The 17500-nt window shown below is 46.5% G+C and overlaps 2 protein-coding genes and 1 long non-coding RNA gene across 11 annotated transcripts in view; 2 read left to right on the top strand and 1 right to left on the bottom strand.

Moving 5' to 3' along the window:
* Positions 1-13402, top strand: part of LOC123775176 (chondroadherin) — a 277038-nt gene extending 263636 nt beyond the window's left edge. For all 3 annotated transcript variants that reach the window (XM_069319125.1, XM_069319126.1, XM_069319128.1), the window contains one exon: positions 10422-13402. Coding sequence is in view for 1 of the 3 variants with exons in the window: in XM_069319128.1 (XP_069175229.1) it covers positions 10422-10442 (21 nt within the window). In the remaining 2 variants the exon portion in view is untranslated. The remainder of the gene's footprint in view (positions 1-10421) is intronic.
* Positions 13403-13839: 437 nt separating this feature from the next.
* Positions 13840-17500, top strand: part of LOC123775172 (uncharacterized) — a 46448-nt gene continuing 42787 nt past the window's right edge. Inside the window, exon 1 of one of the 2 annotated variants that reach the window (XR_011225997.1) lies at positions 13840-14370. This is a non-coding gene — a long non-coding RNA (uncharacterized lncRNA). The remainder of the gene's footprint in view (positions 14371-17500) is intronic. The other variant, XR_011225995.1, reaches the window with a different exon arrangement.
* LOC123775175 (chondroadherin) overlaps positions 16212-17500 on the bottom strand; it is a 26104-nt gene continuing 24815 nt past the window's right edge. For all 6 annotated transcript variants that reach the window (XM_069319130.1, XM_069319133.1, XM_069319131.1 and 3 more), the window contains exon 10: positions 16212-17500. This exon is cut by the window's right edge and continues 760 nt beyond it. The gene's annotated coding sequence lies outside the window, so the exon portion shown is untranslated.

Raw genomic sequence — 17500 nt, forward strand, 5'->3', positions numbered from 1 at the left:
CTGCCAACACTTGATACACTCACTCGCTGCCAACACTTGATACACTCACTTGCTGCCAACGCTTGATACACTCACTCGCTGCCAACACTTGATACACTCACTCGCTGCTAACACTTGATACACTCACTCGCTGCTAACACTTGATACACTCACTTGCTGCCAACACTTGATACACTCACTTGCTGCCAACACTTGATACACTCACTCGCTGCCAACACTTGATACACTCACTCGCTGCCAACACTTGATACACTCACTCGCTGCCAACACTTGATACACTCACTCGCTGCCAACACTTGATACACTCACTCGCTGCCAACACTTGATACACTCACTCGCTGCCAACACTTGATACACTCACTCACTGCCAACACTTGAGATAAGTATCAGAACAGGTATCCACCTCGTAGACTCCTGTCACCTCGTAGACTCCTGTCACCTGGTAGACTCCTGTCACCTGGTAGACTACTGTCACCCCGTAGACTCCTGTCACCTGGTAGACTCCTGTCACCTGGTAGACTACTGTCACCTCGTAGACTCCTGTCACCTGGTAGACTCCTGTCACCTGGTAGACTACTGTCACCTGGTAGACTCCTGTCACCTGGTAGACTACTGTCACCTCGTAGACTCCTGTCACCTGGTAGACTCCTGTCACCTGGTAGACTACTGTCACCTGGTAGACTCCTGTCACCTCGTAGACTCCTGTCACCTGATAGACTACTGTCACCTGGTAGACTCCTGTCACCTGGTAGACTCCTGTCACCTGGTAGACTACTGTCACCTGGTAGACTCCTGTCACCTCGTAGACTCCTGTCACCTGATAGACTCCTGTCACCTGGTAGACTCCTGTCACCTGGTAGACTCCTGTCACCTGGTAGACTACTGTCACCTGGTAGACTCCTGTCACCTCGTAGACTCCTGTCACCTCGTAGACTCCTGTCACCTGGTAGACTCCTGTCACCTGGTAGACTACTGTCACCTCGTAGACTCCTGTCACCTGGTAGACTACTGTCACCTCGTAGACTCCTGTCACCTCGTAGACTACTGTCACCTCGTAGACTCCTGTCACCTGGTAGACTCCTGTCACCTCGTAGACTCCTGTCACCTGGTAGACTACTGTCACCTGGTAGACTCCTGTCACCTGGTAGACTACTGTCACCTGGTAGACTCCTGTCACCTCGTAGACTTCTGCTACCTCATACAAATCATCTTAAACAAACAGTCGCATTGTATTCTAAATTGTTTACAAATAATATTAATTTGAATATAGTTTAACCATATTCAAATAGTTAAATTATAACTATATGATTATAGTTAATAGTATTGGGGCATTAATTCTTAACTAAAACGATTTCTGTAATTGTTAGTATTTCAATTAGCAGGTTTATAGTTTGGTTGTTTAACTAAATGGTTGTAAGTGGGGGCAGTGGGTGTACCGTAGGTGTAGTAGGCGAGTGTACCGTAGGTGTAGTAGGGGAGTGTACCGTAGGTGTAGTAGGCGAGTGTACCGTAGGTGTAGTAGGCGAGTGTACCGTAGGTGTAGTAGGGGAGTGTACCGTAGGTGTAGTAGGGGAGTGTACCGTAGGTGTAGTAGGGGAGTGTACCGTAGGTGTAGTAGGGGAGTGTACCGTAGGTGTAGTAGGGGAGTGTACCGTAGGTGTAGTAGGGGAGTGTACCGTAGGTGTAGTAGGCGAGTGTATCGTAGGTGTAGTAGGGGAGTGTACCGTAGGTGTAGTAGGCGAGTGTACCGTAGGTGTAGTAGGGGAGTGTACCGTAGGTGTAGTAGGGGAGTGTACCGTAGGTGTAGTAGGGGAGTGTACCGTAGGTGTAGTAGGCGAGTGTACCGTAGGTGTAGTAGGCGAGTGTACCGTAGGTGTAGTAGGGGAGTGTACCGTGGGTGTAGTAGGCGAGTGTACCGTAGGTGTAGTAGGGGAGTGTACCGTAGGTGTAGTAGGGGAGTGTACCGTAGGTGTAGTAGGCGAGTGTATCGTAGGTGTAGTAGGGGAGTGTACCGTAGGTGTAGTAGGCGAGTGTACCGTAGGTGTAGTAGGGGAGTGTACCGTAGGTGTAGTAGGGGAGTGTACCGTAGGTGTAGTAGGGGAGTGTACCGTAGGTGTAGTAGGCGAGTGTACCGTAGGTGTAGTAGGCGAGTGTACCGTAGGTGTAGTAGGGGAGTGTACCGTGGGTGTAGTAGGCGAGTGTACCGTAGGTGTAGTAGGGGAGTGTACCGTGGGTGTAGTAGGCGAGTGTACCGTAGGTGAGTACCGTAGGTGTAGTAGGTGGGTGTACCGTAGGTGTAGCGGGTGGGGTGTACCGCAGGTGTAGCGGGTGGGTGTACCGTAGGTGTAGCGGGTGGGTGTACCGTAGGTGTAGCGGGTGGGGTGTACCGTAGGTGTAGCGGGTGGGTGTACCGTAGGTGTAGCGGGTGGGTGTACCGTAGGTGTAGCAGGTGGGTGTACCGTAGGTGTAGCGGGTGGGGTGTACCGTAGGTGTAGCAGGTGGGTGTACCGTAGGTGTAGCGGGTGGGGTGTACCGTAGGTGTAGTGGGTGGGGTGTACCGTAGGTGTAGCGGGTGGGGTGTACCGTAGGTGTAGTGGGTGGGTGTACCGTAGGTGTAGCGGGTGGGGTGTACCGTAGGTGTAGCGGGTGGGTGTACCGTAGGTGTAGCGGGTGGGTGTACCGTAGGTGTAGCAGGTGGGTGTACCGTAGGTGTAGCGGGTGGGGTGTACCGTAGGTGTAGTGGGTGGGGTGTACCGTAGGTGTAGCATGTGGGTGTGGTAGGTGTTTTCGAAGTGTGCTACCCCTGGTCCTCTTGTTCGGTTAGATACACACACACACACACACACACACACACACACACACACACACACACACACACACACACACACACACACACACACACACACACACACGAACCTGTACACCTTTTGATTGACGGTTGAGAGGCGGGACCAAAGAGCCAGAGCTCAACCCCCGCAAGCACAATTAGGTGAGTATACACACACACGCGTTGTGATATGCCTACTGGTCTCTTACAGTGAATAGAGTCCTTAACGAGGTCACTAGCGAGTCCTTAACAAGGTCACTAGCGAGTCCTCAACAAGGTACCTATCGAGTCCTTAACAAGGTCACTAGCGAGTCCTTAACAAGGTACCTATCGAGTCATTAACAAGGTCACTAGCGTGCCCTTAACAAGATCACTTGCAAGGGATGAGACAGCGTCCGATCCCAAAATCCCCCCCCACCCCTACCCCCCCCCCCCTTCTCTATTCGATAATACAGATTTTTTTCTATTTTTTTTATTTATAAAACATATACATGACAAGGAAAACATTACAACATTAAGGCACCGAAGCACCAAAAGAAAAAACCTTACACCAGCACACACCACCCAGCAACACACCACCCAGCAACACAACACCCAGCAACACACCACCCAGCAACACACCACCCAGCAACACAACACCCAGCAACACACCACCCAACAACACACCACCCAGCAACACACCACCCAGCAACACACCACCCAGCAACACACCACCCAGCAACACAACACCCAGCAACACACCACCCAGCAACACACCACCCAGCAACACACCACCCAGCAACACACCACCCAGCAACACACCACCCAGCAACACACCACCCAGCAACACACCACTCAGCAACACACCACCCAGCAACACACCACCCAGCAACACAACACCCAGCAACACACCACCCAGCAACACACCACCCAGCAACACACCACCCAGCAACACAACACCCAGCAACACACCACCCAGCAACACACCACCCAGCAACACAACACCCAGCAACACAACACCCAGCAACACACCACCCAGCAACACACCACCCAGCAACACACCACCCAGCAACACACCACCCAGCAACACAACACCCAGCAACACACCACCCAACAAGACACCACCCAGCAACACACCACCCAGCAACACACCACCCAGCAACACACCACCCAGCAACACACCACCCAGCAACACACCACCCAGCAACACACCACCCAGCAACACACCACCCAGCAACACACCACCCAGCAACACACCACCCAGCAACACAACACCCAGCAACACACCACCCAACAAGACACCACCCAGCAACACAACACCCAACAACACACCACCCAGCAACACACCACCCAGCAACACACCACCCAGCAACACACCACCCAGCAACACACCACCCAGCAACACACCACCCAGCAACACACCACCCAGCAACACACCACCCAACAACACACCACCCAGCAACACACCACCCAGCAACACACCACTCAGCAACACACCACTCAGCAACACACCACCCAGCAACACACCACCCAGCAACACACCACCCAGCAACACACCACCCAACAACACACCACCCAGCAACACACCACCCAGCAACACACCACCCAGCAATACACCACCCAACAACACACCACCCAGCAACACACCACCCAGCAACACAACACCCAGCAACACACCACCCAGCAACACAACACCCAGCAACACACCACCCAGCAACACACCACCCAGCAACACACCACCCAGCAACACAACACCCAGCAACACACCACCCAGCAACATAACACCAATTGACATGCAAGCAACACAACAAATACAATACAGAAGACACACCAAAGCTGAACATACGTGAACACAATAAAAACACAGTGGACAAATGTCATAGTGCAAAACGTATATGAGAATCCAAGGAACAAGCAAAATTCAATAGAGAACACAATAATAAATTGCACAACCCAGACGAGGCGCGCCAAGTTACATACATTAAAAACCACACAATGGCGATAAATTAAACATTTAGAAGCAAAGGTACAAAGGTAAAAAAAAATTACAATACACACACACAACCCACGGAACACTCGGCACACATAGTACAGAAACACGCGATCGTTCGACCGGAACACACAGGAACCGTGAAACAAACGGCAAATACATCCCAGACACACATGAAAAAACACCGGAACACGCAGGACCCGACAAAAAAAAACCACACACACCAGAAGCACACACACACAGAACACCATGAGAAACACAACACAGAAGATAACAGTCTAACACACACGGAAAACACATTACAGTATGAACTAAGCACAAAAACAATGTACACAAAGGTCGAAACTAGGTATAACCGTTCCGAGAGCACGTAATGCAAGCACAAAACTACGCATATTTATCGGGAAACTCCGCCTTCGGAAACCGCAAACAGTATGCCTCCCAAACGAGCTTGACATCGTCAGACACCGGTCTACCAGGCGACGCACAAGGCTGAGGCATCAGCTCCGGCGCCCCATAAACAAAACATTTCACCCTCGGTACCCAAATAATATAGGGGCACCACGGCGCCGGATACACCCGGCTATCCACAGTAAGTTCCAAAGTCTGCGACGCATCGAGCGGGACTCCATTGGCCGATACCACAGGGAGGGGTGCAGCACGAGGGGTTCGAGCACCAGGGGACAGACATGGGTAGCCACAGAGGTCCGTATTGATAGTCACACGGTTCTTCACTCCAGGGGGAACCACAGGGAACGCACATTTGCCAGGGCCCCTACCACAGGATCAGAGGGCTCCCGGCGCACAGGTTTCGTGAGGACCACCACAAGGTCACGACCACTAGGGGCAACCGCCCAAGGAGGGGAGGCACCAGCACCAGGCGTCGTAGGCGCCACAGGAGGTCGCACAGGCCCCTCCATCACATCATCCTCCATAACTTCACACTCTGTAGCCCACCCAGGAGGGGGCTACACACTCCTAGTCCTCCGGGAACGCTTGGACAGAGGCCTTTGATCATCCGAACTGTCTCCCGCAGCAGGATGCATCCCAGTAGAGCCCACGGCCGGCCGCAAGTCACCGGGCAACACACGATCCGTAAAAACATCAGCCTCACCCACAGGGGGTACAGGCCCACACCCATCAGGCAACACAGGAGCCGGAGACGGGGCCGGCGGCGGCGAAGGAGCCGACGGCGGGGGCGGGTCCGCACCCCCCACCACCCCGACACCCACACCACTAACCGCACTAACTGGAGCGGCACCCATCACCGTAACTGTCCTCTCACAAGGGGTACCATCCACAACTGATACATCCTCACGCTCGGGCAAGGGAGGAAAATCCACTTCATGAAACATTTACCCGATCATACATCCGAGTGTCGCAGGCAGCAGCCAAATGTCCAACGTGGCCACATTTAAAACACGTCCGAGTCTGCCCACGGTAGGAGAAGCAGACCGTAAAGCCAGCAAGCGCGAGAGAAGAAGGCACATTCCCATGAAGAACCATCTTAGCCGTTCTGTAACCATTACCGAGCCCCTTGACGTCCCCGGTTGTGTATCTACAGGCATGAATAGAGTCTACACGCCCATACCTGGCAAGAGCCCGACGGAGAAGATCCTCAGACATTTCAAATGGCGCATTCTTAATAGACACGTAAGTGTACTCCACACTCAAATTCGTCACAGTCACAGAGCCAAGACCGTTGCTCAGCCCCACCACCTTGTCCTCATACTGGTCGAGAAACCTCCGGAACAAGCCACTCTCGGCGAACTTCACAACTACTCTGTCGTTACGAACAACCTGTAGACCGACGAGATCTTCAACTTTCACACTCATAACCGCAAACAGAGCATTGCTGACGACGCCAATATCCACCCGACAGGTAAATGTCAGCCTAGCCGAGTCCTTCCACCTCAGTGGCGGCACGTAAGTCCCCATACCGAGACTGAAAAACAGTCACCCTGCAGTGGCAAACAACCACCCGTCAGGGCAACCAACAATCACCCAATGTAAACACCAGCAGGGAGACCAGGGGAACGTCCGACCTGGCTGGTGGTTGCCACCACACTCCCTGATAATGCAGATCAATCGGAAAGGGAACTATGTATTATCGTGGCAGACCTCCCGCCCTGACCTGAGTCAAGTCTCCCTGACTCACTGTGTGCCAGTACACCCTTGTCATCAGAGGAAAGGTGAGGGTTGAGCAACTTGAGTACAAGGAACTTGTGTACACTATTTCTAAGAGGGATTATTATCTCCTGTGTGGAGCATTTTGGCCAGTGGCGTCGTGGTGTACTTACCTGACGCCATCGTTGGTGTCCGTGGCGTCCTAGTGTACTTTCCTAACGCCATGGTTGGCGTCCTAGTGTACTTTCCTAACGCCATGGTTGGTGTCCTAGTGTACTTTCCTAACGCCATGGTTGGCGTCCTAGTGTACTTTCCTAACGCCATGGTTGGCGTTCTAGTGTACTTTCCTAACGCCATGGTTGGTGTCCTAGTGTACTTTTCTAACGCCATGGTTGGCGTCCTAGTGTACTTTCCTAACGCCATGGTTGGCGTCCTAGTGTACTTTCCTAACGCCATGGTTGGTGTCCGTGGCGTCCTATTGTACTTTCCTAACGCCATGGTTGGTGTCCGTGGCGTCCTAGTGTACTTTCCTAACGCCATGGTTGGTGTCCGTGGCGTCCTAGTGTACTTACCTGACGCCATGGTTGGTGTCCGTGGCGTCCTAGTGTACTTACCTGTCGCCATGGTTGGTGTCCGTGGCGTCCTTGTTTACTTACCTGACGCCATGGTTGTTGTCTGTGGCGTCCTTGTTTACTTACCTGACGCCATGGTTGTTGTCTGTGGCGTCCTAGTGTACTTACCTGACGCCATGGTTGGTGTCCGTGGCTTCCTAGTGTACTTACCTGACGCCATGGTTGGTGTCCGTGGCATCCTAGTGTACTCACCTGACGCCATGGTTGGTGTCCGTAGCGTCCTAGTGTACTTACCTGACGCCATGGTTGGTGTCCGTGGCGTCCTAGTGTACTCACCTGACGCCACGGCAGGTGTGTCAGCCACCACAGGTGGTGTTGGAGTGTGAGTGTAGCATGGCAGTGGCCGCTGGTGGCAGCACAGGTGGTGGGGGTCCTCCAAGCGACGTGCCTGGGGGGAAACTATAAGCAGAAAGCGCCTGGATCACTGATTTTTGGAACCATGAAACTACCATATCATTGTTGAAACTTTAAAATATATCATATTCAAAGTTTGTAAATATTCCGCGAGGCTCGTGTTGCATGTTTGTGGTAGGTTTATAGCGAGGACGACAGAGTGACTGTACACAGCTGTACGCGCCGTTTCGAGGGGCTCCTGTCGCGACCAGTACAGGTCATTTGCGGCTTCGGCGTCGTTTGCGACGTTCACGTCATTTGCGTCGTCTTCATCGTCGCTCAGCGGTCAAACATGCTTGAAAAACGTTTAATCAATGTTGTCACAAAGAGTAGAGTCGGTTGAGACAGTCTGGTCCAATGGCCAGTGATGAATTAGGAGAGGATATAGACACGGTTAACACGGTTACTATATGTAATTAAAATCTAATTACACCAGTTGAAACTTTTACATCAAATAAACAAATGTTAACTGCATCGGAGCCATATAACAAACGCTTCAAAACACATTAGCAACGTTGGGAACACTTTAGCGCTCCCAGGTCGTAAATAAACGACGCGTATTTTTTCCTAAAAGTACAACCGCGTCGTAAATTTATGCGCGATTAAAAAATATTTGTAGAAAATCCAATTCTTATTCGATCGACTTGGGGATAGTATGAAAATGTTTGCCATTAAATTTCCGTTTTCTCTAATAGGCACATGGCGTATTTGGGAGTACGGCATTGTATTGTAACTTAGTGGAAAGACTATTGTATTGTTGACACGGCAAGTGTAATCGCGCACTTCACACACTCTTGGTGTGGGCCGCGATCATGATTCTACATTTATATGCATATGTCCGTGTAGGGAATTTAATTGCGATCACAGTGATACCAAATTTAACGCTGTAGGACAAGTGTGGAGTTGACAACTCTGAAAAGAATAGAAACATTTCGTCGCTGTTTGGAGCTCACGGCTAGTGATCGATGTAGTTCTTTAGCTTTTTGTGTGATTTAACTCATGCTTTGGTGACATATACATATGTTCTTATATGTTCCTATAGATCATTCTATTGCGAACACATTGGTATAAAAATGATATCTGTACAGCGAAAATTAAGGTCAGGACAGCGAAAAGAGTATGCACTTTTCAGTGTTGCCGCTTGGTCACCCGAAAACGTCGATTTCATTTCCGGGAAGTTCCAGTCCATATCGCCGTGCGCGTTAAAGTGTATATTAAATTAAGTATTTACAAATGCCACGTCCAATAAAGTATTACAACTTCTACAGTCTCCTGACTCTTAAGCTTGAAAGGCCTACAGCTGAGGTAATATCCGTGTACAAAGTAGTAATTCTAGCTGAGAGCGTCTGAGAAAACGAGAGCGAGAGCGTCGAGGAAAACTTAGGAGAGCTCTACCTTAACACAACATTGGTGGTGACAGACGACCAAGTATTCGTTGTGGTAGCTGGCACTTGGCGTAGGCATATTACTGCGTACAGTCTACCCTTCAACATAACATTACACACAATAAACATGAAACGGCGAACACTATTACCTTTAAGACAAATATACTACTGGGATTTAGATAAATGACAGGTGAGGTGAAGGCTGAAACTATCCACTGATCCTCTACCTCTTTCTCTCTCTCCTCCCTTGAGTTGGTGACGTCTGGGCAGCGAGGGCAATGGGCTGTGACACGAGGTGATAATAATCTTTTACCTTGTTTAACCACCAGCCGGCGGATGACGCCCTTGTCGCCCTCTCCCAACACCTGGGCGTATACAGAGATGACGAACTTGTGTAGTCGTATCAACGTTGATTAAATGTTACTTTCTCAGATGTGCCCGGGGGCAGCGTTGTGGACACTGCAACTGTAGTTCTGGAGATTTGGTGTTCTAAACAAAAACTGGAACACCCAAACTGTTTGAATTTGAATCTTTTTATATTATGTGAGTCCAAGTTATGTGTGTCCTTATGCTGGGCTTGGCGGGAATAATCCAAATTTGTGTTTAAATATGGTTTTAAGATGTTTCGTGTAGATGCGCTTAAAGATTTTGAGGTAATGGATAATTTTTTAATAATTTTTTTTTTTTGTGCGAAGCTGTCAGTATTATAGGTGTCTTGCGCAAACTGTGTGTGTTTTGTTTAATGTGTGGAGCTCTTGTGAGCAGTGTGAAGTTCTCTAAAGAACGCAGAGAAACCTGTTTTTTTTTATCTTGTTTATGTAACTGTGTGAGAATGAGGCTAATGGTGACGTGTGCAGTTTACCTTGGGTTAATGTAAACTTTAAAACAGACTTATTTTAGGATGTGTGTCAGTCTTTCATTATCAGGATTCACTATATGTAAACAGTGTTACCTCTGGCGGCATTCTAAAGAACTAGGATCAGTTTTCCTATCTGCGAGAGCCATGAGCGAGAGGTTTTATATAATATGATAAACTATGGTCGATTTCATTGGCTGGCCGTAAGGATATGAAATATAAACTCTTTCAGAAATATCCGTTTAGTACCTGAACGCCGGGGGACGGACGGCCGCATAGTCAACAAGGCCCAAGTGCTGGATGCTAATTGGTCCAGTCAGCCAGTGCCGGATTCTGATTGGTCCAGCCAGCCAGTGCCGGATGCTGATTGGCCAGCCAGCTACTGCCAGATGCTGATTGGTTCAGCCAGCCAGGACCGGACGCTGATTGGTCCAGCCAGCCAGGGCCGAGAAGCCAACCAGGGATGCGGTTTGCTCCCAAACGGACCCGAATACCGCTCTCAACGCGGTCTTTCCTCAACTTTACCCAGTAACATGTTTTCTAATACTTTTCTTTCTCACGGACGAATATATATTAAATAAGCATATCCCATATTAGTTAGATGTGTTGTCCGTGGCTGATGAGAGTGTGAGTGAGTGAGTGAGAGAAGAGAAGGGTTAATAGAGTTATGAAACCATTGTTAGTCTTGAATCCTTTTACGGTGTGCGTTCCACCGGGTTTTATAGTTGTGTAAAGGTTCTTGCTTTTAGCTGCGTGCTCGACACACCGTTAGTGTTTATGTACAGTTTCAGATGCTTTTCAAATTATACTGGATTACCTAGGATTAAGTAGTCTATATATAGAGTTGAGGTATTCCGATATTTATAGACAAATGTATTGTTGCTAGGAATGATGCTGGATATCTGCCAAGTATTTTATGAACGTAAAAAAATTCAAAAAAATAATATCCTGAACCAAATGAGACATGGAGAATATTTGTGGTCAGATGCTATGAGAGTGTTTGTTGTGGCGCGTTTATCTAGACTAAGCTAACATGTCAATCACTGTGTTCTTCTTAACGATTGTTCCAGTTGCCCGCACTCCTATTGAAACCCATTACATAAATCCTCTTTGAAACCCATTACATAAATCCTCTTTGAAACCCATTACATAAATCCTCTTTGAAACCCATTACATAAATCCTCTTTGAAACCCATTACATAAATCCTCTTTGAAACCCATTACATAAATCCTCTTTGAAACCCATTACATAAATCCTCTTTGCACCACCAGTTGACCCCTAATAAAAACAAGAAAAAACTTGCATCTAATTACACTTTCGATGATCAAAACTTCGCTTTCAATTTACATCCCATGCACAATATTCCAGCCTGTCCTCTCAATTTGCCACTCCGTAAAAAATGCAACTTTTTTTTTTTTGCCTAACTAGAACATACGAACCCAAGCAACCTAACCTAGCCTATCTAGGCCGATACATATAAAACGTCAATATTAAGGGGTTTTAATATTTACTAATACGTCGCATTTTGTTAACGCATTAAGTAGGTTCCGTAAAAAAATGGAACGTTTTGGGTGAGAGGATAGGCCGATATTTTCCCCGAGGGCATTCTTGTTTATTTTCTATGCTTAGCATTTAAAAGACAGATATTGGTATTCAAATTCCTTCATAGGATTCCAATTGCTGGACGTAAGTGTTATTGGATTCTTATATACGACCTTTTTAGTGAATGGCAGAAATTCCAGGCTGCATTAGACAATTTAGGGTCTTGTTTTGAAAATGTGTTGATATTCAGGAGGCTAGGCCCCGGCCGTTCTTGAGGCTAGGCCCCGGCCGTTCATGAGGCTAGGACCCGGCCGTTCTTGAGGCTAGGACCCGGCCGTTCATGAGGCTAGGCCCCGGCCGTTCTTGAGGCTAGGACCCGGCCGTTCATGAGGCTAGGCCCCGGCCGTTCATGAGGCTAGGACCCGGCCGTTCATGAGGCTAGGACCCGGCCGTTCATGAGGCTGGGACCCGGCCGTTCATGAGGCTAGGACCCGGCCGTTCATGAGGCTAGGACCCGGCCGTTCTTGAGGCTAGGCCCCGGCCGTTCATGAGGCTGGGACCCGGCCGTTCATGAGGCTAGGACCCGGCCGTTCATGAGGCTAGGCCCCGGCCGTTCATGAGGCTAGGACCCGGCCGTTCATGAAGGTAAAGCCAAAGCGTTGTTGTTATACTGCCTCGCTTCTTTTCCCTCACTGGTGCGTCTGGCGATTACCATTTGTTGGCTTTGAGTGTAGTGTATGCAAGTCTTTGTATACTCTCGTATTAAAGAAAGCCTTAAACAACTGAGTCTTTAGTCTGTGGCTTATTCTTCCACATGAACTGATACGTTTGGATATAATTTGTCTCATCTTTCCACATTACATTTGAGTGCGATGTAAAGTAATCAGTGTATCTCTCCAAAGGCTCCCTTGTATAGCCCAGCAAACACTCAAGGTAGCTCACACTGTCGTAGCGAGATAGCCTCACCGTCGTATAGCAAAGTAGCCACACTCATATAGCAAGGTAGCCACACTGTCATAGCAAGGTTAGCCACGATATTGTGACAGCGTAGCATCATGAGTGTTTGCCGGGTTATACATTTCTTGATAAACAATTGAGTAAGAACCATTTGGAGCCTGTCTGTCTGTCTGTCTGTACTCTCGGTGTGAGATTTAGACATGTACCAATTCTGTAGTCCCTAGGATCCGTGCCCTCCCCGTCGCCCCAGCAAGAGTTATGATATATTTTTGTAATTAAGTATGCTAGTATCGGGCTGTTCTTATGTTGGTGGGCCGGCGGGCAGGTGGCGGCATATGACGTGAGTACTTGTTTGTTGTGGTGTTTGGTCTGGGTGGGGCGACCATGGACGGGGTCCCCAGATGTGACCCTCATGTCAGGCTCGGTGCACCTCAACCGGCTACATATGGTCGCCAAGCCGGATATATAAGTACCAAGACAATCGGACACGTTTATATTGCCAATAAGGCCGGTCTTGGTCGCTAGGCCGGACTCAGTCAACGGGCCAAACTGGTTCACTTGGCTCCTCGTCTCTGGCCGGTCACTCGAGGCCATCGCCAAGTTGTCAACAACTATTATTATGATTTGAAGGCCAAGTTTGGTCAATATTTTTGTTGTCAGTTGATACATGTCAAGACATTGATGGATGGAACCAATAAACTTGTAAACAGTGATCCTTTGTTTATCTCACTCCCTCGTCAATCCTTTAATTTACTGTATATTTGGGCGTTTATGCATTTTTCACAGTATTTTGTTTTCACTAAGCGTACTCTCTATTTACAGTCTACTGTACATTTACACTAAGAGGACTGAATATTTATACTGATCACTGACCATTTACACTAAAAGTACTATATATTTACACTAATTTAGTAATTATTAAAAGAAGGCACCAAATTTACACTTAAATATACTGTACATGTACACAAAGAACACTACATTTACAATACAAAGATTGTACAGTTACACTACGAGGGGTGTACATCCTCTAGGAACTTTCACTGTAAAACTACTATTACTTACCTAGATATTTATTCTCAAGTCAATCAATAAAGTTTATGAATAAATAGTTACAAGGTAAGAATAATATAGCCGCCCAAGTCAATAAAATATCACATAGGTAAATATAATCTAATAATTTTGAATTTATGGTGAAATCACTCTAGAACACGCCCAGCAGCTCACAGGTAAATTCATGTGACAAAGCTTTTAGTGATATGCATTGAACAATTATTCACAATATTAAGTCAGGTTCGCAAAATCTTTAGCTGTCAGTTCCAGTTTGAAAAAACAAATTAAACTGGGTAGCCTCAGACATGTTACCACAAAACACACTACACTACACAACACGGAAATAACAATAGCGAGATATAACAAATGAACAAATCTACAATAATATAGCCACAAAATTCAAAATAATTGTCACAAAATTCAAAATAATGATCTCGAAATTCATATTGATATCCTATCGGCACTGAAATAAAGCTTATTTCCTGTTCCAAATATTTTACAAGGACTAATTGTAGAGTATGCAACGGGTAACTAAGGCGTGAAGGCTCACGGTAAACACAGTCGTCCTCAAACAGCTGCACTGCTCCAGGGCTCCCCTGCTTCAACCTCGACCTTGCCACCACTACCGCAGGTCAGTGTGTAGGCGGACCAACCGTAAAATCTTGGTTAGGCACCAGTTCTCACCTCCAGAACCTCCCAGTGAATTCCGTTGAGTTCGAGGTTGGTTGGCTTTTTCTCCCGTCATGGCTAAGTGGGTTACGGCAGTTGTCTGGGGATCATCAGCATGCTGGTTCAAGTCACCCGATTGCCCCAAAATTGCTTACTCTTTGAATATTACGCCATTGTGATATATATATATATATAATATAGTATATAGTATAATATAATATATATATAATATATAGAACTTTTAGACAACACCCACCAGGGGACTTGAACCCTGGCCACCAAGATGGCAGGTACGCACTTACACCCACTGTACTATACTCAAGAGCCCCAAAAGAGGTGGAAAGAGCCCCAAGTGTGTGCATTAAGCATGGACCACGTATTCTCCCATATAACAGGGCTTGATGGAAAACGTCAATTGCCTCTCACTATACCATTGCCTGGAGAGGATGGGTTGTCTGGGAGTTAAATACCCCAGAATTCCAACCTCTATTGGGGCTCTGAGTATAATGCAGTGGGTATAAGTGCGTACCTGCCATCTTGGTGGCCAGGGTTCAAGTCCCCTGGTGGGTGTTGTGTATCTAAAAGTTCTATACTTGTAACTTGCGTGATTAGGCAAGTGTGTGCATTATAACACTTTCCTGAGCCGTGGACACAGAGCGTGTCCACCGGGGGTCACTTGAAGTTGCCGAAGTGAACATTATTTTATGTCCTTCGAACAAATATTTCTATAAAATTCAATTCTTATCCGATCGACTTGGGGATAGTATGAACATGTTTGCGATAAAATTTACGTTTTCTTTAATGGCCCCATAGCCTACTTGGGAGAACGGCATTGTCTTGTATCTTCGTGGTAAAACTATTTGTAGATCACCGATGTGTAGTAACAGATAACACTTCGCCCACTTCCCACACTCTTGCGGGTGGGCCGCGATCATAATTCTTCATTTATATGCATATGTCCGTGTAGGGAATTTTATTGCGATCTCAAAGATACCAAATTTAATTTTTAACGCTGTAGGACAAGTGTGGAGTTGACAACTCTGAAAAGAATGGAAACATCTCGGCGCTGCATGGAGCTGTTTGGCGCTCACAGCTAGTGTCCACGTAGTTTCTTTATTAGTAGTGGTTTAAACCACAGTTTGGTGACATTTTTTACGTATGTTCTTCTAGAACATTCTATTGCGAACACATTGGTACAAAAATGAAATGTACATTGTAGCCGAGAGCACTTTGCACTAACGTTTTTCCTAGTATGCCGGGCGGCTGAAAGTATTTAAATTAAGCATGGACCACGTGTTCTCCCATATAACAGGGCTTGATGGAAAACGTCAATTGCCTCTCACTATACCATTGCCTGGAGAGGATGGGTTGTCTGGGAGATAAATACCCCAGAATTCCCACCTCTATTTGTGCTTAGAAAATATATTTTTAAACCAATTGGAATGCGGTAATACCACGACCGGCTTCCCAGTTCTCACACAAACACAATTCGAAGCCTCTGGAGTGTTTTGCCCGGTCAGCTGATTGAGGTAAGAACCACTGCAAACCCGAGGTGAATGCAGTTAGTCGAGCAGAGCGCCAGCAGCTGTAGCACTGGCAACGACAGCCACGGGAACAGCTTTATAATATAATTCACTTCTCTGTTATTTGTGCTTGACGAAACTCTAACATTGAAAGTGTTTTTTCAGTGCAGTCCGCTGCCAGCCAACTGATCCTGGGGTTTGATTTCTGGCCACAGCGAAACAAGACTTTACTTTCCGGATTAAAATTAAATCTACAGTGGATTAATGAATCAGCATCCAGTTCATTTACAAAATTTAATTAGCATCATTATATATATATTATATATGCGGAAAATCCACAGAGAAACATGAAATGAGGTGAACGTTTCGGCTTTGTTAAAGCCTTTGTTAACACCAGACTGACTCTGGTGTAGCCGAGTAATGCGTAATGAGTAATGAGTCAGTCTGGTGTTAACAAAGGCTTTAACAAAGCCGAAACGTTCACCTAATTTCATGTTTCTCTGTGGATTTTCCGCATAAAATGATCAGTGTTTTGTGATCGTCAATTGCATATATTATATATATATATATATATATTATATTATATATTTATATATAATATATATATGGAAATTACGAAGTTTTTCACATGTAAGAAATTGCATTTTGTTAACAAATTGACGTGATTAGGAACCTATAGGAAAACAAGAGGCTTGTTCGTAATGTCATAATGGCAAATTCACCAGAGCTGTTATGGTATCACTGAGGCGTGTAACGTAATGACGTCACTTAAGCTTGTGATGTAATCGTGACGTCTCTTGTGACAAAAGACATGATTTGTGATGTCTTGACAGCCCGAGCATATGACGTCATACAGTGCCATCACTACTTAACATTGAGCGAATTAACTACAAACTGTTTCTACTTTAATAATACTAATAATAACAATAATGCTATTGATGGTTACAATCTATCACATAGTTGTTAACAATAACATACAGCAATTACAGCCCTAGCAAAAATTACTAAATAAAACACCTTATTCGCTATTATATTTGCAGAAAAGCTGTATTATATAATTATCTGTATTTTATATTTTATTTGTACAAGAAAGTAAAGTAGATTAGTCACAAGAAACAAATAAATAGCAGAATGCAATGACAAAATACATTAGTCTTTATTTGTAAAGCTAAATAAATAGCTGAAGCTTTATCCTTAACAAATTATTTTATTTTAATTTATATAATTTGCGATACATATAAAACAATTCAGTATTTCTTACTTACAATTAAGACTTTAGGCTACTAAGAATTACAGATGGCCTCAGGTCCTAGGTTTCATAGTATCACTAAGAAGTAACCAAGACGTTGGATACGATTCAACAGACCTGAGGCGCAGACCAGTCGTGGTCCAGCTCCTGGTCTGCGGGGATGGGGGTGCTAGAAATGTGTGCAGTTGTGTTTCCCTCTGCTACAGAGATACTGGTTTGAGAACTAACCGGTTCGTGTTCTTGGATCTTCTGTTGCCTGAGTCATTGCTCATTTGTGGCCCACGAATACAGTTGTTGTGGCAGTGGAGCGCTCTTATAGC

Source organism: Procambarus clarkii, chromosome 92 (genome assembly GCF_040958095.1).
Source record: "Procambarus clarkii isolate CNS0578487 chromosome 92, FALCON_Pclarkii_2.0, whole genome shotgun sequence".
NCBI lineage: Eukaryota > Metazoa > Arthropoda > Malacostraca > Decapoda > Cambaridae > Procambarus > Procambarus clarkii.